The following is a 21,487-nucleotide window of genomic DNA, read 5'->3' on the forward strand; positions in this document are numbered from 1 at the left end:
CCATGTTCAGGAACAGGATGCTCGTGGTTTGAAAGTGGCCATCATCACAAAATTCAGCCAGTAGTCCAAATAGGGCTCTTCCCTTCAGGAGAACCAACCAGTTGCTGAACACATTTGCACACACCCCTGTGTAAGTGCTGGAACAGAAACGCACGGTCTAGGGCTACACTGTGCCTAAACCAAGGACAGGCACGGAGAGACTAAGGCTGGGAGACTAAGAAACTGCTGCTCAAACCAACAGCAAAGAGCATCTCAGTTTAGGCCTAGAACTGCAAGAACCTCCTAACTCGTTTCCTCATGTTGAGTGTCGTCTGAACCCACTGCTCCAAGTATGATGCAGCCATACACACCTTCCTCAAACACAGACCTCATGTTCCAATGGTTCCCAAACATACACAGGATGGCCCACGGTAAGCCCCATCTTCTCCCATCCTACCAACTTCATCTCTCTCATGGCTCTTCCACACCTTGAGTTCTGCTCCTGTAGGACACCCTCCCCATGGTGGCAGGCAGCATCTTAAGGTGGCCCCAATGTCCCTACCTTTGCACATACATCCTGTATGAGCCCCCACCCCAGTGTGAGCAGGACCTGTGAATCTGATTTGGGCCCCCCTCCCCCTGGATTAGGTAACATTATCTGGCAGAGGCATTTTACAGATGGAATTAAGGTCCCAAATCACTAATTGTGAGTTAATCAAATGAGACACTGTGCTGGGTGGCCTGATCTCTCAGGGGAATCCTTTAAAAGAGGGGATAGAGGTCAGACCCTTCCCCTGATGCCTCCAAGAGGCACCATGCAGACCTGTCCTGGGACCCTGAGCTGGATGAAGCTACATCCTAGCAACACCCTGATTATTGACCAGAGGACTCAGGTAAGCCATACCTGGACTGACACACAGAAACTTTGAGATAAAATGCCTATTTTTAATCTGCTAAGTCTATAGTAATTCCTTACAGAGCAACAGAAAATGAATTATTCCCCAACCTCATTTTAAGTCTTCCTATTCCTCTGATTTCCCTCCTGCTGTGACCCTCTCTCACCCACTTATCCACATCAAGGCCTTGTTATTATCGGACCTCCTTCCAAGTGGCTTCTGTGCTCTCCAGCCCTATCTACTTTCACTTTTTTGATTTCTATAACTGCTATAATTTGTTTGCTCTGCCCTAAGCCACACGTGGCTGAGCAGTGTCAGCCGACCGCCACAGGTTTCTGGACTCGCAGGCTTCCTCCTGTTTGTTTGACCTCTTCAGTGCTTTGTGCAGTGCGCCATGCAGCCAAGAGAAGCTCAGGGGCATCACCTCTCCTTCTCTATTCCATGGCCCTATTTTTTTTATATAGACATATTTTAGTTGTAGTTGGACACATACCTTTATTTATTTATTTTTTATATTTATTTATTTGTTTTTTAATGTGGTGCTGAGGATTGAACCCAGCGCCTTGCACGTGCTAGGCAAGCGCTCTATCACTGAGCTCTACCCCGTGGCCCTGTTTTTTAGCATGGATCTGGAAGTGGAGTAGACACAAAAGGTCACTGCACAGTCTCCTGGTGAGGTTGTCTTCCTCTGTGCAGATGTGCTCCCCTCCTACTAGCCATCCTTGGTTCCAGGATCACAGTAAAGAGGAGAGAAGATGAGCACTGACTCCTCTCCACCCTTGTTGTTCCTCTGTCCTTCTCACCTTGTCACTTTTCTTTCCCTGCCTTTGGCTGTTAGTCCCTCTATTCTTCTGCTCTCAGTATTTATCTTTCTTTCTATCCCCAGTCTCCCCAAAACCCATTTTTCCTTCCTTATGATTTTCCTCTTCTCTCCTCCTTCTCTATTCATCCCCTGACATTTTCCAGTCGATATAAACTGTATGCAGTTATTTAATTTATGCAGTATCAAGACCTCATCCATATTGGCTAGTTTCTACTTGGCCAGGTTGAAATCTGCTCTCTCACCAGACGGATTCTCAGCCGAGTTCCACAAGATCTTCAAAGAAAAACTAATACCCAAACTCCTCAAGTTATTCCATAAAATAGAAAAGGAGGGAACCCTTCCAAACTCATTCTATGAGGCTAGTATCATGCTGACACCAAAACCAGACAAAGAAACATCAAGGAAAGAAAACTTCAGACCAATATCCCAGATGAACTCAGACACAAAAATTTTCAATAAAATTCTGGCAAATCACATATAAAAGCGTATTAAAAAGATAGTGCACCACGATCAAGTGGGGTTCATTCCAGGGATGCAAGGTTGGTTCAACATAAGAAAATCAATGTAATTCATCACTCAATAGACTTAAAGACAAGAATCATATGATTAGCTCAATAGATGCAGAGAAAGCATTTGACAAAACACAGCACCCCTTCATGTTCAAAACACAGAAAAACTAGGAATAATAGGAACATACCTTAACATTATAAAAGCTATCTATGATAAGCCCAAGGCCAACATCATTCTAAATGGAGAAACATTGAGTTTTCCCCCGAAAAACTGAAACAAGACAGGGATGCCCTTTTTCACCACTTCTATTCAACATAGTATTTGAAACTCTAGCTAGACAATTAGACAAAAGAAATTAACGGGATATAAATAGGAAAAGAAGAACTCAAACTATTACTATTTGCCAATGACACAATTCTATATTTAGAAGAAGCAAAAATTCCGCCAGAATATTCTAGAATAAATGAATTCAGCAAAGTAGCAGGATATAAAATCAATACCTATAAATCAAATGCATTTCTATACACAGGTGATGAATCCACTGCAAGAGAAATTAGGAAAGGCTGGGGATGTGGCTCAAGTGGTAGCATATTTGCCTAGCATGCATGAGGCACTAGGTTCGATTCTCAGCACCACATAAAAATAAAATAAAGAAAAAAAAAGAGAAATTAGGAAAATTACCCCATTCATAATTGCCTCAAAAACAAAAACAAAACAAAACAAAAACCAAATAAGCTTGGGAGTCAATCTAACAAAAGACGTGAAAGACCTGTACAATGAAAACTACAGAACACTAAAGAAAGAAATGAAGAAGACTTTAGAAGATGGAAAGATGTCCCATGATCTTGGATAGGCAGAATTAATATTGTCAAAATGGCCATACTACCAAAACTGTTACACAGATTTAATGCAATTCCTATTAAAATCCCAATGACATTCTTCACAGAACTAGAAAAAAACAATCATGAAATTGGAATTTCATGAAATTCATTTGGAATAAGAGACCCAGAATAGCCAAAGCAATCCTTAACAAGAAGAGTGAAGCAGGAGGCATCATAATACCAGACCTTAAACTATAGTACAGAGCAATAGTAACAAAAATGGCATGGTATTGGCACCAAAATAGACATGTAGACCAATGGTACAAAATATAAGACATAGAGACAAACCCATATAAATAAGGTTATCTCACACTAGACAAAAGCATCAAAAACAAACATTGGATAAAAGATACCTATTCAACAGATAGTGCTGGGAAAACTGGAAATCTATATGTAGCAAAATGAAATTAAACCTCTATCGCTCACCCTGCACAAAAATCAACTCAAAGAGGATCAAAAACTTAGGCACTAGAACAGAGACCCTATGCCAAATAGAAGAAAAAGTAGGCCCAAAATCTTCATCTTATTGGCTTAGGACCCGGCTTCCTTAACAAGACTCCTAAAGTGCAAGAAGTAAAATCAAGAATCAATAAATGGAATGAATTCAAACTAAAAAGTTTCTTCTCAGCAAAGGAAACAATCAATAATATGAAGAGAGAGCCTACAGAATGGGAAAAAAATCTTTACCAAATGCACCTCAGATAGAGCACTGATCTCCAGGATATACAAAGAACTCAAAAAACGTAACACCAAAAAAACCCCAAATAACCCAATCAATAAATAGGCTAAGGAACTGAACAGACACTTTTCAGAAGAAGAAATACAATCAATCAACAAACATATGGAAATATGTTCATAATCTCTAGAAATTAGAGAAATACAAATCAAAACTCTTCACTCTAGTCAGAATGGCAATTACCAATAATACAAGAGATAATAAGTGTTGGCAAGGATGTGGGGAAGAAGGTACACTCACACATTGCTGGTGGGACTGCAAATTGGTGCAACCACTTTGGAAAGCAGTATGGAGATTCCTCAGAAAACTCGGAATGGAACCACCATTTGACCCAGCTATCCCACTCCTCGGTTTATACCCAAAGGACTTAAAATCAGCATACTATAGTGACACAGCCACATCAATGTTTATAGCAGCTCAATTCACAACAACTAAACTATGGGACCAACCTAGATGCACTTCAACAAATGAATGGATAAAGAAAATGTGGTACATATACACATTGGAATATTACTCTGTCTTAAAGAAAAATAAAATTATGGAATTTGCAGGTAAATGGATAGAACTAGAGAACATCATACTAAGAGAAATAAGCCAAATACCAAAAACCAAAGACTAAATGTTTTCTCTGATAAGCAGATGCTGATCCATAGTGGGGTAGGTGGGGTAGGCAAGGATGAAAGAACTTTGGATTGTGCAGAGGGGAGTGAGGGGAGGAGTGGGACTGTGGGGATGGGAAGGATGGTAGAATGAGACAGATATTATTACCCTATATACATGTATGATTACACTACTGGTGCAACTCTGCACCACATACAGCCAGAGGAATGAGAAGTTGTGTTCCATTTGTGCACAATGTGTCAAAATGCACTCTACCGTCATGTATAATCAATTAGAACAAATTTTTAAAAAATTGAAGGGAGATCAGTAGAATAGAAGAAGGGGATTGGGGGAAGGAGGAGAGGGAAAGGGGAGTACTGGGGAATGAAATTGTTCAAATTATACTGGTTTATTGTGTGCACATATGAATATATTATAACAAATTTCACTGTTATGTATAATTATTTGCCAATAAAGAGGAAAAAATCTGTTCTCTTCAACTTTCTTTAATTTCCCACTAATGTGATCACCATAAAAATTCAGCAAAACCACTAAAGAAAATAGGAGGGTTAACTTTTTGAACAAGATTGAAGTGAGTAGCTTGAAAAAATTTCAAACACTTATGGGAAAAGTGAGCTCTGAAGAAAGGTCAGGGTCAAAAATCAAGCATTCCTGATTGGGGAAATAGTACATGAAACTAGGGCGGGTGGTGTAGCTCAATGGTTGAGCACTTGCCTATCATGTACAAGGCCCTGGGTTCCACGGCCAGCACCAAAAAAAAAAAAAAAAAAGAAAAGAAAAAAAAGAAAGAAAGAAAAGCTACTAAAGTCACACTTATCTACAAAAGAGCCAGTAAGAACCCTAGGAATTAGAACATACCCATTTTGTAACAGATGAAGACACCGAGGCCCACAAGGTTAAGTCATGAGCTCAACATCAACCAGCTAGTTATGGGCATAGCTGGAGCTATAATTAAATCCCCCAAATTTCCAATGTGTCATGCCTACTTCTCAGTCAGTCACTGTAGGTGCAAGGAGTTTCAGGTAGCTGAAGTGGCATGAAAGAATAATCAAAACACACTGGGAAAAAGGAAGTTTATGGAAAAGAACTTACTGGAACCATTGAACTTGAAAGGTCGCATTCACATATGCATAATCCCATTTTAGAATATAGTTCTCATTATCAGCACTGATTTCTAAATTTTCTGGTGGAGGCAGCTTATTTTCAGCTAGAAACCAAAGCATACATTAAATAGCATGCGATTTTACTCTAGTTAAAGAATATATGGCAAAATTTTTAACAGCATGGGCAAAATGATAAAAGGATTACATCTCATCATCAAGGTAACAACTAAGCTGTGGTGTACATTCACACAATGAAATACTAAGCAGCCATTTAAAAGACTGTGATAGATCTGTATGTACTAATACAGAAGTTATCCTCACCATATTGGGTTAAACAAGCAAGCTATAAAATAAACATATGCATCAGGATTCTCTTTTAATTTGAAAACAAAACCCCTAAATTACATCTTATAAGTCCTAAAAAGAAGTATATATATGCAGTGCTAACAATGCTTACCTTTGGGAAACAGAGTTGGGGGTAAGAGAGCAAGAGAGGAAAAGCTCACTTTAAACTCTTCTGCATTGTTTTGATTTTTAAGAAAGAAAGTGTGTTAAGTTTATAATTAAAATAATAAACAACTCTAATCTCCCACTCTTGACCTTAATTACTGGCAAGATATCAAAGACTAGATATAAAAGGATGCTATATTTTCACATTTCATTTAGAGGTATATCTTTTTGAAAGACTAACCATTCTACTATCAACTACCTCCCCCTTCTATGGATTTTGAGCAAGTAAAAAACATTTGGTCATTATAAAATATTTGGACTTTTAAGAAGAATTAATTTTCATTACTATTTATTTACTTGAGGCAAAAATCCCAAATAATGTTTTTAACTTATATAAATGCTGTTATAATGCTTTTGTGTTAATATCTATTAAACCATCATATAACACATGGTTCAGTGACTATGGGAAAAATTCCAAATAAATATATTGCCAAATATAGTTAATAGTTCTAAAGCAAAAGGTTCTCCTTACCTGTGGTATTTATACAACATACTGGACTATAGCTACCATTTTTGTTGTACAAAAGTAGTTTTGCTCTAACTTTTAAACAATAAGTAGTCTCTGGTGAGAGTTTATAAATTTTATCTCCAGGATGAACTGTTTCAATCCTTTCCTATAATTAAGAAAAAAAAAAAAGAGGTCTATTCTTCATAAAAGTATAAAGACAAATTTTACAATTAATTCACCTAATTTTTTCTCTCACATTAACAAAGGTAAAAAAAATGCTTACTTCCACATTTGAAGAGTTTTTCCACATAACTAAGCTATATGTAAAGGCTGAAACATCCAAAGACCACATAACATTGTCCACTGTCCCAGGAGGAGAGATGTGTATTGTTATTGCCTTATCTTCAGCTTCTAAATGTACTTTTGGAGGACCTATTTGAGCTGTAGGAACAAGACAATTACTGTGACACTTCTTTAATGTCAGGTCAACAAGTACTGTGTCCCCAACAGAGCAAAACAGAGGATCTACACTCTCATGGAGATGGCAAAAAACTCAAATAAACTAACATATGAAATGCCATGTGCTATAAAGAAAAATAAAGTCATATGAAGGAATGAAGAATGGTTGGAAGTGCTCTTTTAGATATGCTAGTTAGCATATCTCTTGAGAGATACATTTGAGCTGAGGCCTGAATAAAGTAATGGAGTGGTAATACAAACATCTAGGGAAAAAGTCACTCTGGCTGAGCCCCTAGGATGGGAATGAGCTTAACTTTTTCAGGAGACAATGAAGTTGCTAGAATGGCTGGGAGTGGTTGAAACAGATTTGGGAGGAGGCTAGAGGCTAGATGTGAAAGAAGAACTTCGAAGCCTTAGTAGTCCATGAAGTCATCTGAGGGCTAAGATTAGGAGTACCAAGATGTGACTCAGGGGCTGGGGCTGTGGCTCAGAGGTAGAGTTCTCACCTCACACATGCGAGGCCCTGGGTTTGATCCTCAGCAAACATAAAGATGAATAAATAAAAAATAAAGGTATTGTGTCCAACTACAACTAAAAAAAATATTTTAAAAAGATCATTAAAAAAAAAAGATGTGACTCAGGTTTTAGAAAGAGCATCCTGTTAAGATATGAGGAGGCAAGGAAACCAGTAAGAAATCAAGTGAAGAATGAAAGTGGCTTGGTTTTCAGGCTGGAAGGGAGGGAAGTCAGGTATACTTTGGAGATGAATCAGAATGTGTTGACAGACAAGCTGTGTCAAGGATCACTCTGGGCTCTCGTGTGAACAAAGACACAGCTGATGTTAACTGAGATGGTAAAGACTGCAGGAAAAGAGCAGGTTTTAAGGGGGGATGGAGAGCTCTGTTTGACTATTTTAAATGTGAGATGACTTTTGACATCCAGAGGTGTTGAATAAAGGTGGTGATACAAGTCTAAAGGTCAGAGGGTGATACAAGTCTAAAGGAATGTGGCTGGAGAAACAATTTTGTGAGGCAAGAGCATACAGACAATCGATCTGGAAAGCCATAAGATTACTGTTGGAGTGAGCAGAGAAGAAGTTCAAAGACTGGCCCCTGCAGTCTGACATTTAAAGTCTGGGTGGAGTAAAAAAACTGTCAGTGGACAACCAGTGGGCAGGAGAACCAGGAAGGAGAAGTGCCCTAGAAATGCCTTCTATCCAGAAGAGGAGGTGTTTCTAGAGAGCTGGAGAGAAGTCCACATCCGTGCATCACCAGGTGACTGACCTGGAAGAGAACTGGAAATTCACCTGCACGTGGAGGTCGCTCGTGATCTTGAGAAGAATGAGTTTAGTACTGCAAGGAGGAAGAAGGCTCAAAGGGAAAGGGATGATGAGGGAATGGGGAAAATGAAGCACAGACAGGGAGTGCAGATCATTTTCTTTTGTTTGGTTCAGGGCTGTGCTTCTTTTTTGGTCTCAGGACCCCTTCTACTAGAGAGGCAAGAGGTGCCAGCTTGAGGCCAGCCTGGATGATTTAGTGAATCCTGTCTCAAAATAACATTTTAAAAAATGAGATGGGGAAACTGCCCAGAGGCAGAATGCTCCCAGGTTCAATCCTCAATACCACAAAACAAAACCAAAAAACAATGATAAACCCATACTTTGAGAACTACTACTGTAAGAAAACAGAAAAGAAAGAAAGAAAGAAAGCATAAAAATGGGGCCAGAGCAGAAGGAAGAAAGAGATTTAAAGGCATTTAAAGGCATTGTTCTTTTAATAATAGGAGATTTTACATCTTGCAAATCAATCGGTTTGGAAAGAGAACTATTCTGGCAACATTTACTAAAGAATATAATATAATTCAGATGGCAACTTTTACTTTTCTTACCTTCCTCAAATGGTATAAATGAGTAAACTTCACTCCATGAAGAAGAGTCATTTCCTTTTTCTGCTCTTATTCGCAATTTAACTTCTTCATAAACATCTGAACTGAGAGGAGAAAAGTGGCATTTGTTGACCACAATGTGTTGACAGTCAGGCAATTTCATCCAGTCATCCACCTCAGGTCTTTAAGTGAAAAGCAAGGGAATGAATGAGCACATGTCAGACAAAATAGTGTCAAATACATTTTCCCCTTACTAATGTTATAAAGCTAGCTTAAGACATTATTTCCTCTACTTGAGTTCACATCCTGTTAACATTTTAGTATGTGCCCTTCCACTCTTTTCCAATACCTATAAACCAAGCTACTACATATAAAACGGAATCATTCAGACATATGATTTTTTTTTTTTTTTTTGGTACCAGGGATTGAACTCAGGGGTACTGGACAACTGAGCCACATCCCCAGTCCTATTTTGTATTTTACATTTAGAGACAGTGTCTCACTGAGTTGTTTAGCGCTTCACTTTTGCTGAGGCTGGCTTTGAACTTGCAATCTCCTGCCTCAGCCTCCCGAGCTGCTGGGATTAAAGTCATGTGCCACTGTGCCCAGAATATAATTGATTTTTAATAAGGTTCTATAATATAATTTTATGGGTGGCTGCATTAATATTTCACGGAAGCAGAGATATGCATAACCCATAAGTCAAAAGCAGATTTTGGCTGGCTTTGTAAAGGACAGTTGTATGACTTCTGGCAATTTACTTTCTGTTCTTGGATCTTCTAATTGAAAATTGGATTTGATGATCCCCTCTGTTCTTCTATTAGATTATCTGTCCTAAGGCAGACCTCACACATCAGTGCGGTTTAGGGGTTTCCTTTGCCCTTTCCCAAACCAAATCACTCCTCTGCTTCCTGGTCTTCATCATTTCTTTTATTATACCATCAGAAACAAAAAAACTTAAAATGTTAGCATGAACAATTTCCTTCAGTGGAACTTGTCAACCAAAAAGGTTTATATGATTTGAGAATGTATTCTTTTTTAAAAGGGGGCAGGGGCTAGAGGTGTCACTCAGCGGTAGAACACTTGCCTAGGATGCACAAGGCCTTGGTTCCATTCTCAGCACTAGTAAAAATAACAAATAAATAAATATATTAATATGGTTTTGGTCCATGCTCACTCTTTATATTTATCTTCTTTTCTCTTTAGAAAATGCAGTAAAACTTTTATTAAAATGCTTTTGCACTTAAGAGAACTATTTCAGTAAAGTTACCTTTATACTTTCTTAGAAAATCTTTATCATCTCCAATAATTAGATCAGAACAGAATTCAATGTGAAATGTGAGTATGTAACCAATGTAAGATTCATTTCATAAAAGCAGTTTCACAATGTAACTTGTGAAAGAGAACTATTTTACTTCTCCTGTTCACTGAGGTCTTCTGGGCACTCAGAATGAGTGCTTAGCATAGAAGGCATCCAGTATTTATTGACTGAAACTGTGATAGTAGGAGCAAATGTGACTCCATTTTGTTTTATGACTTCATCCTGTAAAACAACCATGCCAAGTAGAAGAGTCATGACTGGAGCAAGATGTTTTTTTTTTTCCTTTTGCTATAGAAATCTTTAAGAACACAAAACTACCTAATGGGGTATTGTTTCTGTAACTAGGGTAACGGGGCTCTGTTTCTGTAACTGGGGTGACTGGGCTAATTGTGATTGGTTAGGCTTCCCTCCACTTGACTGCACTGTCCCGCTTCTATAACCTGGCTTGCTTGCATTGTCTAGACCCCCTGAACATCCCTTTTGCGGTTTTCAGGCTTATAAGGAGTGCCCTTGCAATTGTTCGGGGCTGTTCAGGGGAACAGCTTTATGTTCTGGTCAGCCGCCACTGGTGTGCTTCAATAAAGGCTTGATTCGATTATACGTGAGTGATCTGGAAGTCAGTTTATGAAACCGTGGGATGAAGCTTTAACTATAACAAAACAATGAGTGCTGCAGGTTACATACATCACAATCCATTTTAGATAGAAGTTACACACACTGATGTTTTAGTCAGAAAATTTGCAGAAGATGGGTTTCAATGCAAGTAGCCTGGCTAGAGTCCACACTACACTACACTGCACTACACTACACTACACCAATCCAAATGCATATTCTGACATATTTCGGCAAAGAGAGTTGTTTGTAAATTAGCAGAACAAAATAGGGTAAGAATACCCTGAAAAAATCATTTGATGCAAAAGTTAGAGTGGAAGGGTCAAAGATTATGATGAACTAGAGCATCTGGCATAAGCAATGTGAGAAGGAACGCAGGTGTGAGAACAATGGCCCCCTGCTCTTCATTATAAGCATACCTGAAATGACCCCTCTATACCTCAGGCAACCGTTTCATAAGAAGATTCTGAATTAAAGAATAAACTGGTAGCAAAATTCAATTTAAAGAAAATCTCTGGAGATAAAAATGTCTATGTGCTCACATACGCAGACATACACATAATTTCAAAGCTGTCAGATTGCTATTCCAGTTTTTTTTTAAATATTATTTTTTAGTTGTGGTTAGACACAATACTTTTATTTTATTTATTTATTCATATATGGTGCTGAGGATTGAACCCAGGGCCTTGCACGTGCTAGGTGAGCGTTCTACTGCTGAGCCATAACCTCAGCCCCTGCTATTCCCGTTTTAATAACTGGAGAACCACAATGTCATGGCTGTGGCTGAAGTGGTGGGACCCTGGTTCTGAAGGCCCTAACCCCTTGCTTCTTCACTGTCTTCTCCTGCCTGGACAGTGGACCACAGTTAGCAGACAGAGTCCTGACACCAGATGAAAGGCCCAGGGCTATAGGTCCTGAGCTGGGTCCCCTTCTGTAACATTTTCTCCATAAGCCCTGCCTGCCTACTCTCTTGGCAACTATGAAACAGAAAGACAGTACCAAGAAAGAGACCCTGAAACTTCAATAGAGTCCAACATAGTTTATAAACTGTATCTGAATTTAAAATATTGTGTATGATGGAGATAATAGGAAAATCTGACCATAGGAGGTCTGGTTACTTATTCCAAGACCTTGGATTAGCCTTTTTGGGTACTCTCTCATATCCTCAAGGCATGCTCTAGTTCAGACACTAACATACATTTCACAGAATATCCAGAGCAGAGAAAGTATGAGGTAGTTGTGGGCTAGAAAAGCCTTTACCACACTCATCTCAAATCTCTTTTGCTTCAAAGATAAATTTGACTAAGTCTCTATTTGTAGAAATGGATTACAAATATGAAGACAGAAAATTTCTAATACATGAAAAAGAAATGTTTCCCAAACCTAAAATTATGGTGATAAAGTTATAATAATATTGAGAGGAAAAAAGGAATAGGAAGGTGGAGGGAATCTCAGATAAATCAAAGGTGGATCAGTAATATAGAGGAAAGGGACTGGGGTGAGGGAAAGGGGAAATACTGGGGATGACACTGGCTAAATTATATTGTTACATTGTGTGCATGCACAAACATAACACAAATCCCACCATTATGTATAATTATAATGTACCAACAAAAAATGGGAAAATCATAAATATTATCCACACCATTCTGGCAAATCAGTAAGTAGAGTCACTTACGTTTGATAAACTGCTGAAAAGGTCACATTCTCAACAGTCTCAATCCTGCTGTTCCACTTCAGGGTGAAGTTGTCATCTGTGATGTAGACCTCTATATTCTCAGGTGGCTGTAGATTTTTTTCACCTATAAAGACAATCAGAAACAAAATTATGTAGATGCTATACAGATATTTTAAAAAATGTTATTCTTCCCTTCGCATCCGTAATTAAAGAGTGAATACATTCAAACAAGTATTATATACTTCCTCCTTATCTATGGGGGTTGCATTGCAAGACCTCTAGTGGAGGCCTGAAATAACTGAAGACGGAATTGAGCACTCTACAGTCCATTTTCTGCCCCCACCTCTTTGTCACACACACACACACACACACACATACACACACACACCCTGTGGTAAAGTCTAATCTATGAAGTAGGTACAGTAAGAGATTAACAATACTAACAAAAATAGAACAATTGCAACAACACTGTAATAAAAGTTTGTGCTTTGGGGATCATTAGTAAGTAAAGTAAGAGTAACTGGTAGACTATGCTGGAGCGAAAGTTCACCAAGGAATATGTTGGGACAGATACTCCTGTCCCAGGCAACATGCAGTGATACTTCATTACAATGTTCTAAGTGGCACACAATTTCAAGCTTATGAACTGCTTATTTCTAGAAACTTCTACTTAATATTTTCAGTCCCTGGTTGACCATGGAAAGGAAAACTGTGGGTAAGGTAGGGGTGAGCTGCTATATTTAATACATCTAAAAGCTAATGTTTGCTTTCAGCACGGGAGTGTGTTAATTATATTTCTCCATCTGAGAGACCTGGAAAAAAGGTTAAGTTTTCCATCCATAAAAAAATTTGTCCTTTAACTGAAAGGAACTCTGGCCTCAGAAGTAATACTGACATCAGAAACACAAGGTTCAACCGTTTAACAGCCTCAGTTTGGTTTCACATCCTTTTCAGAGATAGATGCTTCACATACTCTGATGGAGAATTGAACAGATGTGATTTCAAAGTTGACAGCTGTTTTCAGAACTCACATAACAAAACTGAGAGACAGAGATGAATATTTGTGTCAGCTGAGCCCCTCAGGAACCTAAAAATTTCTCAACTTCTGAATATGTCGACTGAGGTTTTCTGTTTATTTCTGAGGATTCCCATCTATGAACCTTCCTTATATTTTTAAAATATATTTTTTAAGTTTTTAATGGACCTTTATTTTATTTATTCATATGTGGTGCTGAGAATCGAACCCAGTGCCTTACACATGCTAGGCAAATGCTCTACTACTGAGCCACTACCCCAGCCCCCTTTCCTTATTTTTTACTACTAATAAATATCTTTTACCAATTGGATTACCTCCTTCCTCAGTTTCCCTTTTTGGCCCCTCCAATTTGCAGTGTACCTCTCTTCTTCTCTGATGACCCAAATCCTCCAAGACCCAGTTCTTGACCCCTTTAGAGAAACTTCCCTGAACACTGCAGCTCATGTTGATCTTGCTGTTCTCTTACACTCATGTCATTTAATCTGCACCACTCAATTTCACACTTCAGTAGATGTTCTCCGCTCTCAAATACTTGTTGAGTGCAGAATATACTTTTTCCAATTTTAAAAATTGTGGTAAAATACACATAATGTGAAACTTACCATCTTCAACAGTAAGCGTTAAATATATTGATAACACTGCAACCATCACCACCCATGTTCCTAACTCCTTTCGTCTTGGAGAATTGAATACCTATACCCATTAAACAATAACTCCCCATTCCCCATGGCCCAGCTCTGACAACCATTCTACTGACCATCTCTCAGACTTTGACTAAATACCTCATACAGGTGTAATAATACAGTATTTCCTTTTTTGCAGCTAACTTATTTCACTTATAAGGTTTTCAAGATTTGTCAGTGTTGGAGCAAATGTGAGAATTTCCCTCCTTTAAAGGCTTAACAGTGTTCAATTGTTTACATACCACATTTTGCTTATCCATTCATTCATTGATGGATACTCTGGTGTTTCCACATTTTAGCTATTGTGAATAATGTGGCTATGAACATGGATATACACGTATCTCTTGGAGACTCTGTTTTAATTTTTTTAGGGAATGCATTTGGAAGTGGAATCACTAGATCTTAAAATAATTACATTTTTCACTCTTTGGAGAACCTCCATACTGCTTTCTATAGCAGTTGCACCATTTACCTTCCCACCAACAGTGCACAAGGCTTCCAGTTTTTCCACAGCCTCACCAACATTTACTCATTTGATAATAGCCGTTCTAAGGAGTGGGAGGTAGTATCTTGTAGTTTCAACTTGTATTTCTTTAACAATTAGCAATGTTGAGCATATTTTCATTTGTGCATCTTCTTTGAAGAAATATCTATTCAACTCCTTTGGTAATTTTTGAATTAGGTTACTTTGTTCTTGAGTTTTGGGAACTTTCTATATATCATGGGTATCAATTCCTTATCAGATACAGGTTTTGCAAATATTTGCTCCCATTTGTAGGTTGACTTTTTACTTTATTGATAGTGTCTTCTGTTTCCTTATCTTCTGTCTAGTCGTTCTATTCATTTTCAAGAGGGGTAAATATTGTAGTCCCCAATTATTATTGTACAACTGTCTACTTCTCCCTTCAATTCCACCAGTTTTTGCTTCAGGTATTTTGATGGTTTGCCATGAGGTACACAAATCTGCATAACTATTATGTCTCCTGGCTGTATTGAAGCTTTAATTAAAATATAATATCTGTCTCTTGTAACTTTTCTTGTGTGAACTTAGGCATTTCTGGAAGAAAAAACCTATATTACAATGGAACTCTTTAAGCAAGTACATGACACAGGCAAGCTCTCGCTCCTGAAAGGAGATGAGGCAAGGGTGGGGGGCTTGAGGTAAAGGCTGCCCCAGGGCCTTGAGAAAACGAGCCCTTACTTCTGATTTCCTATTAAAAAAAAAAAAAAAAAAAAGCTCACCTCATAACATTTAGGGAAAAGAACAGCTCCCCAACCTGACTGATCTTCTGGTCAAGAATGCTGCAAGATACCACCCCAGTCCAGTGGTCAGAGTTTCCCTTTTCCCTTAACCTGCCTGTGCAATGTCCCCGCCAATGTAGTAAATGAATGCATTACTGATTTATGACTTTGTTCTGTGGCTATAAAAGTTCAAGTAACATTTGAACTTCAGAGAAACATGTCATTCAGGGTAACTTGAACCCGTGTTTCCAGATGGTGGTCACTCATATATGGCTTAGAATAAACTATTTTCTTACTTCATTTAAAGGAGAATCATTATTTTATGCCAACAATAGTGTGAAGTACATTTTTACTAATATTAATATAGATACCTCTGTTCATCTAAGTCTTTCCCTTGATGTTGTAAGCCTTCAAAATATACTCCAGACTTCTGAAACAGTCACACCAGACAGAGTACGCCGGTCCAACTGTGTGGGGAGCAGAGAGACCCTTTCGCTTTCTACTCCAGTTATATTTCCAGAATCCCCCAAATACATATTTTTACCAACTGCTTCTCTGTGTGAAACACACATCTCAAACCATTAAAGGCAGAGTCTATATAGCATCATACTACATTTGTATGTTTCAGGATAATCAGCTGGGCTTCCAGAAATTTCTTAAATATAAAGATAATTTACTTGGAAGCTCTAATTTTTAAAAACTACCTTTTATTTCTGATAAATTTAATATTGTTTAGCGTTTATTTCTACAATTATATTATTTCCTTACAGGTGGATTTATTTATTGTATTTTTACCACAAAGGTCCTTGTAGAACATTTTTTATTGGGATTGTTTCTTCTATTTTACAGTTAGATATGGTATGGGGCCAAAAGAGGAGATCTTTTTTTTTTTTTTTCCCCCGGTACCAGGGATGGAACCCTGGGGCAGGCTGGCAACCACTGAGTCATATCCCCAGCCCTCTTTTGAATTTTATTTAGAGACAGGGTATCCCTGAGTTGCTTAGGGCCTCGCTAAATGGCTGAGGATGGCTTTGATCCTGCAATCCTCCCACCTCAGCCTCCAGAGCTGCTGAGATTACAGGTGTATGCCACAGTGCCAGGTGAGGAAACTCTGAGAAAACATTTTTTGATTTAAAGAATTTAAATGGGTAATCAGGTCTTTCCACCTCAATTTTAAGTTTCATATTAAAAATCTTTGCAACTCTATCCCTTAAAAAGAACAAATTTCTTTACCCTTATTTTCTTAACTTGATTCCTACCCAATTTGTTGGAATTTATAGATTTTGTGCAGCCAACAGGTGGTAGTTGGATTTACAGGGGTTAACAAAAGATCTGGTGGTGTTTGTAATATTTATAGTATACTGTTCAGAATACTCAAATTCAAGAAATTCTAGGCCTTGAGAGAGGCAGAGGAAATGTGATGGGGAGATTCAGGGACGTACTCAAGGTTGCAATCCTTCTATTGCTAAATGAAGGAGATCCTAGAGTTAGAGTCATCTTGGCACTTGGGAGACCAACAAAAAACTTATTAGAAAGTGAACATGAACTTGGAGATAATAGTTATCAAACAAGATTTCAATTTTCCTAGATTCTGCTGTGCATCAGCAATCTCTTCTTAATAAAATTTATTTTACCTTTCTAGCATGCAAAATGTATAAATGGGCATTTTTTAATGTTTTTGGCTGCTTCTAACCTTTCATACTAATCTCTTTTGTTGTTGTTGTTGTTTGTGTATGTTGCCCAGGTTGGTCTCGAGCTCGTGGGCTCAGGTGCTCCTCCTGCCTGTCTCCCTAGTTCTGGGACTGCCAGCATGAATTACTAAACTCTGGCCAGTGGAGTTTACTATCATTATGTTAGGATTTGGAATGTCCCCCAAAGGGTCATGTGTTGAAGGCTTTGCCCCCAATGTAGCAGTGTTCAAAAGTAGGATTTTTGGGAAGTCATTGCAATATGAGGGTTCTGACTCATCAATGGATGAATGCATTGAGGAATTCATATATTTTTTTAAATTTTTTTAAAAATATTTATTTTTTAGTTACAGGTGGACACAATATCTTTATTTTATTTTTATGTGGTACTGAGGATTGAAACTGGTGTCTCACACATGGTAGGGGAGCGTTCTAGCTCTGTGCCACAACCCCAGCCCTGAGGAATTCATATTTAATAGTATTATTGGCAAATGGCGGAAGCTGAAGGTGGTGGGGCCTAGTGAGAGGAAGTGTTCATTGGGGGGAATACCCTGGAAGGATAGATCTTTTCTCCTTCCTCTCTCTCTGCTTCCTGGCTGCCATGAAGTGAGCTGTTGTCTTCTACCACATCCCTGATGCCATGATTTTCTGCCTCACCTCAGGTCCAAAGCAATGGAGCCAGCCAATGATGAACTGAAAACCTCTGAAACCATGAGCCAAAATAAATATTTCCTATTTTAAGTCTCAGTGACAAAAAGTTGACTAATACAGAAAATTGGTACCAAGAGTGGGGTTTTTGCAGTGACTATACATAACCATGTGATTCAGAAGCTTTTGGAACTGGTTTGTGTGAAGAATTTTGAAAAGTTTGGAGATATATGCTAGAGAAGCCTCAGAATGTTTTAAGTGGAGCTATGGCAATTCTGGTGGGAGCACAGAAGACCACAATGCTGATAGGAAAGTGGACAGTAAAGACTGTGCTTTGGGAACAAGAACCCTGTTGAGAATTGGACTAGAGGCCTATCATGTTCCATTGGCAAAGAACTTTGTCTACATTTTGTCTATACTCTGAGCCCTTACATGAGTCTCAGTTTAAAAATGATGGGCAAATTAATTTAGTAGGGGAAATTTCAAGGCAGCATGGCTTTTTTTCAGGTGGCACGGCTATTGCTGGCTGTTTTTTAGTCAGTGACAATCAGGAATAAGAATCAGAGTGAAAAGATATGACAAATTGAGTTTGTCCAGGAAAGAAGCCAGTGAATTGTGACCAAGGAAGGTGAACTTGCTGAAGAAATTAGTGCCACTAAAGAGATAATGGATATTTTGACCTGGACAACAGGAAAGATGTCTTGAAAGCATCTCAGGCTTGGCCAGTCTCTGCCTACAGCAGGCTCAGGGTGTAAAAGTATAAACTCCTTTGAGACAATTTGCTTTTAGAAGAGAGTACAGGGTACCCTGTACTCACAGGGCCACCTAAGAAGCTATAGCCCCAGGATTTGTTTCACCATGCTCAGTTTCCCAAGCATTAAGAGGCTGCTGCAGTCATGGTCCAAGTAGACCTGGTTACTGCTCCCACTGGCAGCAGACCTTGGCATCATCCCCACAGTGCTGGCTTTGCAGGAATGCAGAATGTAAGAGTTATGAGGTTCCCACTGAGATTTTCACTGAGTGAAACTAAAGCTTCAATGGAGACCTCAGGAAGGCACAGATGAGAGTAATGTGGACTGTCTGCCAAGAAAAGGTGCAGGCAGTGAGCAGAGCCAGCCCAAGAAAGAGGCCATGTGGGCTGCAACCAGCAAAGCCATAGGGGTGGGGTTGTTCAAATCATGTAGCTCCTATCTCATCGCCTGTTCCCTGGATGACAGACATGGAGCTACAGGATTCAGCGTCTGCCCTGCTGGGTTTCAGTCTTGCTTTGGGACCCATCCTTATTTTCTATCCCCCACTTCTCCCTTTGGGAATATTTACCCTGTGCCTGTCCCATCATTGTATGTTGAACGTATGTAACTTGCTTTTCAATTTTTACAGGGAATCACAGCTATGAGTTGCCTTGAGTTGAGAGAAAACATTAGATTTGACTTTTGAGAAATGCTGTTAAAACTAAGGGATGCTTAGAGATGAACATGAGCCTTTGGGGCCAGTGGCAGAATGTAATGGATTGGATATCCCCCAAAGGCTCATGTGTTGAAGAATTAATCCCCAATGCAGCAGTGTTGTATTTAGGAATTGATTGAATCTCAAGGGCTCTACCCTCATCCGTGGATTAATTCATGGATGGATACATATTGATGGCATTATTGGCAGGTAGTGGAAACTTTAGGTGGTGAGGTCTAGTTAGAGGAAGTGGTTCACTGGGGGCATGCCTACAAGGTTTTATCTTGCCCTGGCTCCTTCACCTTTTTCTTTCTCTCCGCTTCCCTGTTGAAATGAGGTGAGCAGCTGTGCTTTGCCACATCCTTCTGCTGTGAGGTTCACTAAAGCAATAGAGCTGGCCAATCATGAGCTGAAACCTCTGAAACCATGAGCCAAAATGCTCCTTGTTTTTTCTCGGATATTCATCCCAGCAATGGAAAGCCTACACAATTATCTTTTTAAATCTGATGTAAATGCACACACATACATCCATACAAACATGAATGCAAACTTCCTCCTACATTTTGGACAATTTTCTTAGACTAGGGTCCTAGAATTGTATTTAATAGGTTAAAAAGTATGCATATTTCTATGACTTTTGAAAGACCAACATTACAATCTCATATTTGGGTTAACATTTCACTTAGTTTTGAATATTATTATTGCTCTGGAGAAAAAGAACATTAGCTAAAGATAACTGATAAGTAGGCTCTTAACATATAGGTGGATAGTCAAGAATTTAAATTGTTTGGCTTCTCAGAAACAGTCCAGATTGGTTAAGACATAAGGCTTTCAGACTCTCAGGATATGATTTCCCACTCAACCAGTGGCTGACTGGTTTCATGCAGTTACTTAAAGCTCTCAGATCTGTAAAATGGGGACAATACTTTCTAGGTTTTGAAAGCTAAGTGAGTTTGCATCTCTAAAACACTCAAATTAGTGATTCGTACATAGTTAGTAAATAAATGCTAAGTACCTATAAATCATATTTTAATAGCTCTCTAGTCTAAAATGAATTTCTCTGTGCACATCTTCCTTGAAGGTCAATTTACGTGAAAATTTTGGGGAAATTCTTTTTCTATTAAAGCAAATATGAGTTTAATGCAAATTTTTCATAAAAAACTTCAAAAAAATTATCATGGGTTGTACCAGGATCCTAACACCCATACACTATAAGTTACTATTTGTGGAGGGTTTGAGGAATACTATATCATGCACCACACAGGTATAGAGTTTTTTTAAAAAAGAGGTATTCTGACCCTACTACCAGCCTCAGAGGCCTCCTGGATCCCTGCGCTGGGATGCTTGGCCCTGTTTCTCTCACTACAAAATTTCCTCTCTTCTCTCGATCTTTTTTTGGGGGGGCGGGGGGGGGGGAGGAGTACCGGGGATTGAACTCAGGAGTACTCGACCATATTTTGTATTTTATTTAGAGACAAGGTCTCATTGAATTGCTTACAACCTCACTTTTGTCAGGCTGGCTTTGAACTAGGGATCTTCCTGCCTCAGCATCCCCAGGTGCTGGGATTACAGGCATGCACCACCCCGCATAGCTCTTCTCTCAATTCTTAAACAACAGTTGTCATCCCCCTGATGCTAACCACCCCAGCTAAGTATTATGACTTGCAAGAAGCTAGTAGTGGCTTCTTGCATGTTTTTCTTTTTTCTTTTTAAATGGTACTGAGGGTGGAACTCAGGAATTTTACCATTGAGCTACATCCCCAGCCCTTTTTATTTTTTGGGATAGAGTCCGCATAGCTCTTCTCTCAATTCTTAAACAACAGTTGTCATCCCCCTGATGCTAACCACCCCAGCTAAGTATTATGACTTGCAAGAAGCTAGTAGTGGCTTCTTGCATGTTTTTCTTTTTTCTTTTTAAATGGTACTGAGGGTGGAACTCAGGAATTTTACCATTGAGCTATATCCCCAGCCTTTTTTATTTTTTGGGATAGAGTCTCACTAAGTTGCTGCGGCTGGCCTTAAATATGGGATCCGCCTGCCTCGGTCTCCCTAGTAGCTGGGTTCACAGGCATGCTCAGATGTTCTTTTATTATTTTTTTATTAGACCATGAGGATCCTGCGGGCAGAGAAATTCCTTCAACACTTATTTCACTCCATCCCGGGGCTGGGGGCAACTGTTTACTAAATCGAGGAAGTGCGTTTTAAGGACATATTGTTTATTATCAAGCCCGACAGCAGAGCCAAGCATTTCTCCAAAAGAAGCAAACGCCAACAGGAGGCCCC

At 39.0% G+C, this 21,487-nt stretch overlaps 1 protein-coding gene across 3 annotated transcripts in view; it reads right to left on the minus strand.

The window, feature by feature from the left end:
• Ifnar1 (interferon alpha and beta receptor subunit 1) overlaps window positions 1-21,487 on the minus strand; it is a 30,600-nt gene that overhangs the window by 8,637 nt on the left and 476 nt on the right. For 2 of the 3 annotated variants that reach the window (XM_071615075.1, XM_027929207.2), the window contains exons 2-6: window positions 12,462-12,585; window positions 8,854-9,032; window positions 6,791-6,948; window positions 6,532-6,673; window positions 5,539-5,653 (exon numbers count right to left, since the gene is read on the minus strand). In XM_071615075.1, the coding sequence (XP_071471176.1) occupies window positions 5,539-5,653; window positions 6,532-6,673; window positions 6,791-6,948; window positions 8,854-9,032; window positions 12,462-12,585 (718 nt within the window). The remainder of the gene's footprint in view (window positions 1-5,538; window positions 5,654-6,531; window positions 6,674-6,790; window positions 6,949-8,853; window positions 9,033-12,461; window positions 12,586-21,487) is intronic. The other variant, XM_027929208.2, reaches the window with a different exon arrangement.

Source organism: Marmota flaviventris, chromosome 8 (genome assembly GCF_047511675.1).
Source record: "Marmota flaviventris isolate mMarFla1 chromosome 8, mMarFla1.hap1, whole genome shotgun sequence".
NCBI lineage: Eukaryota > Metazoa > Chordata > Mammalia > Rodentia > Sciuridae > Marmota > Marmota flaviventris.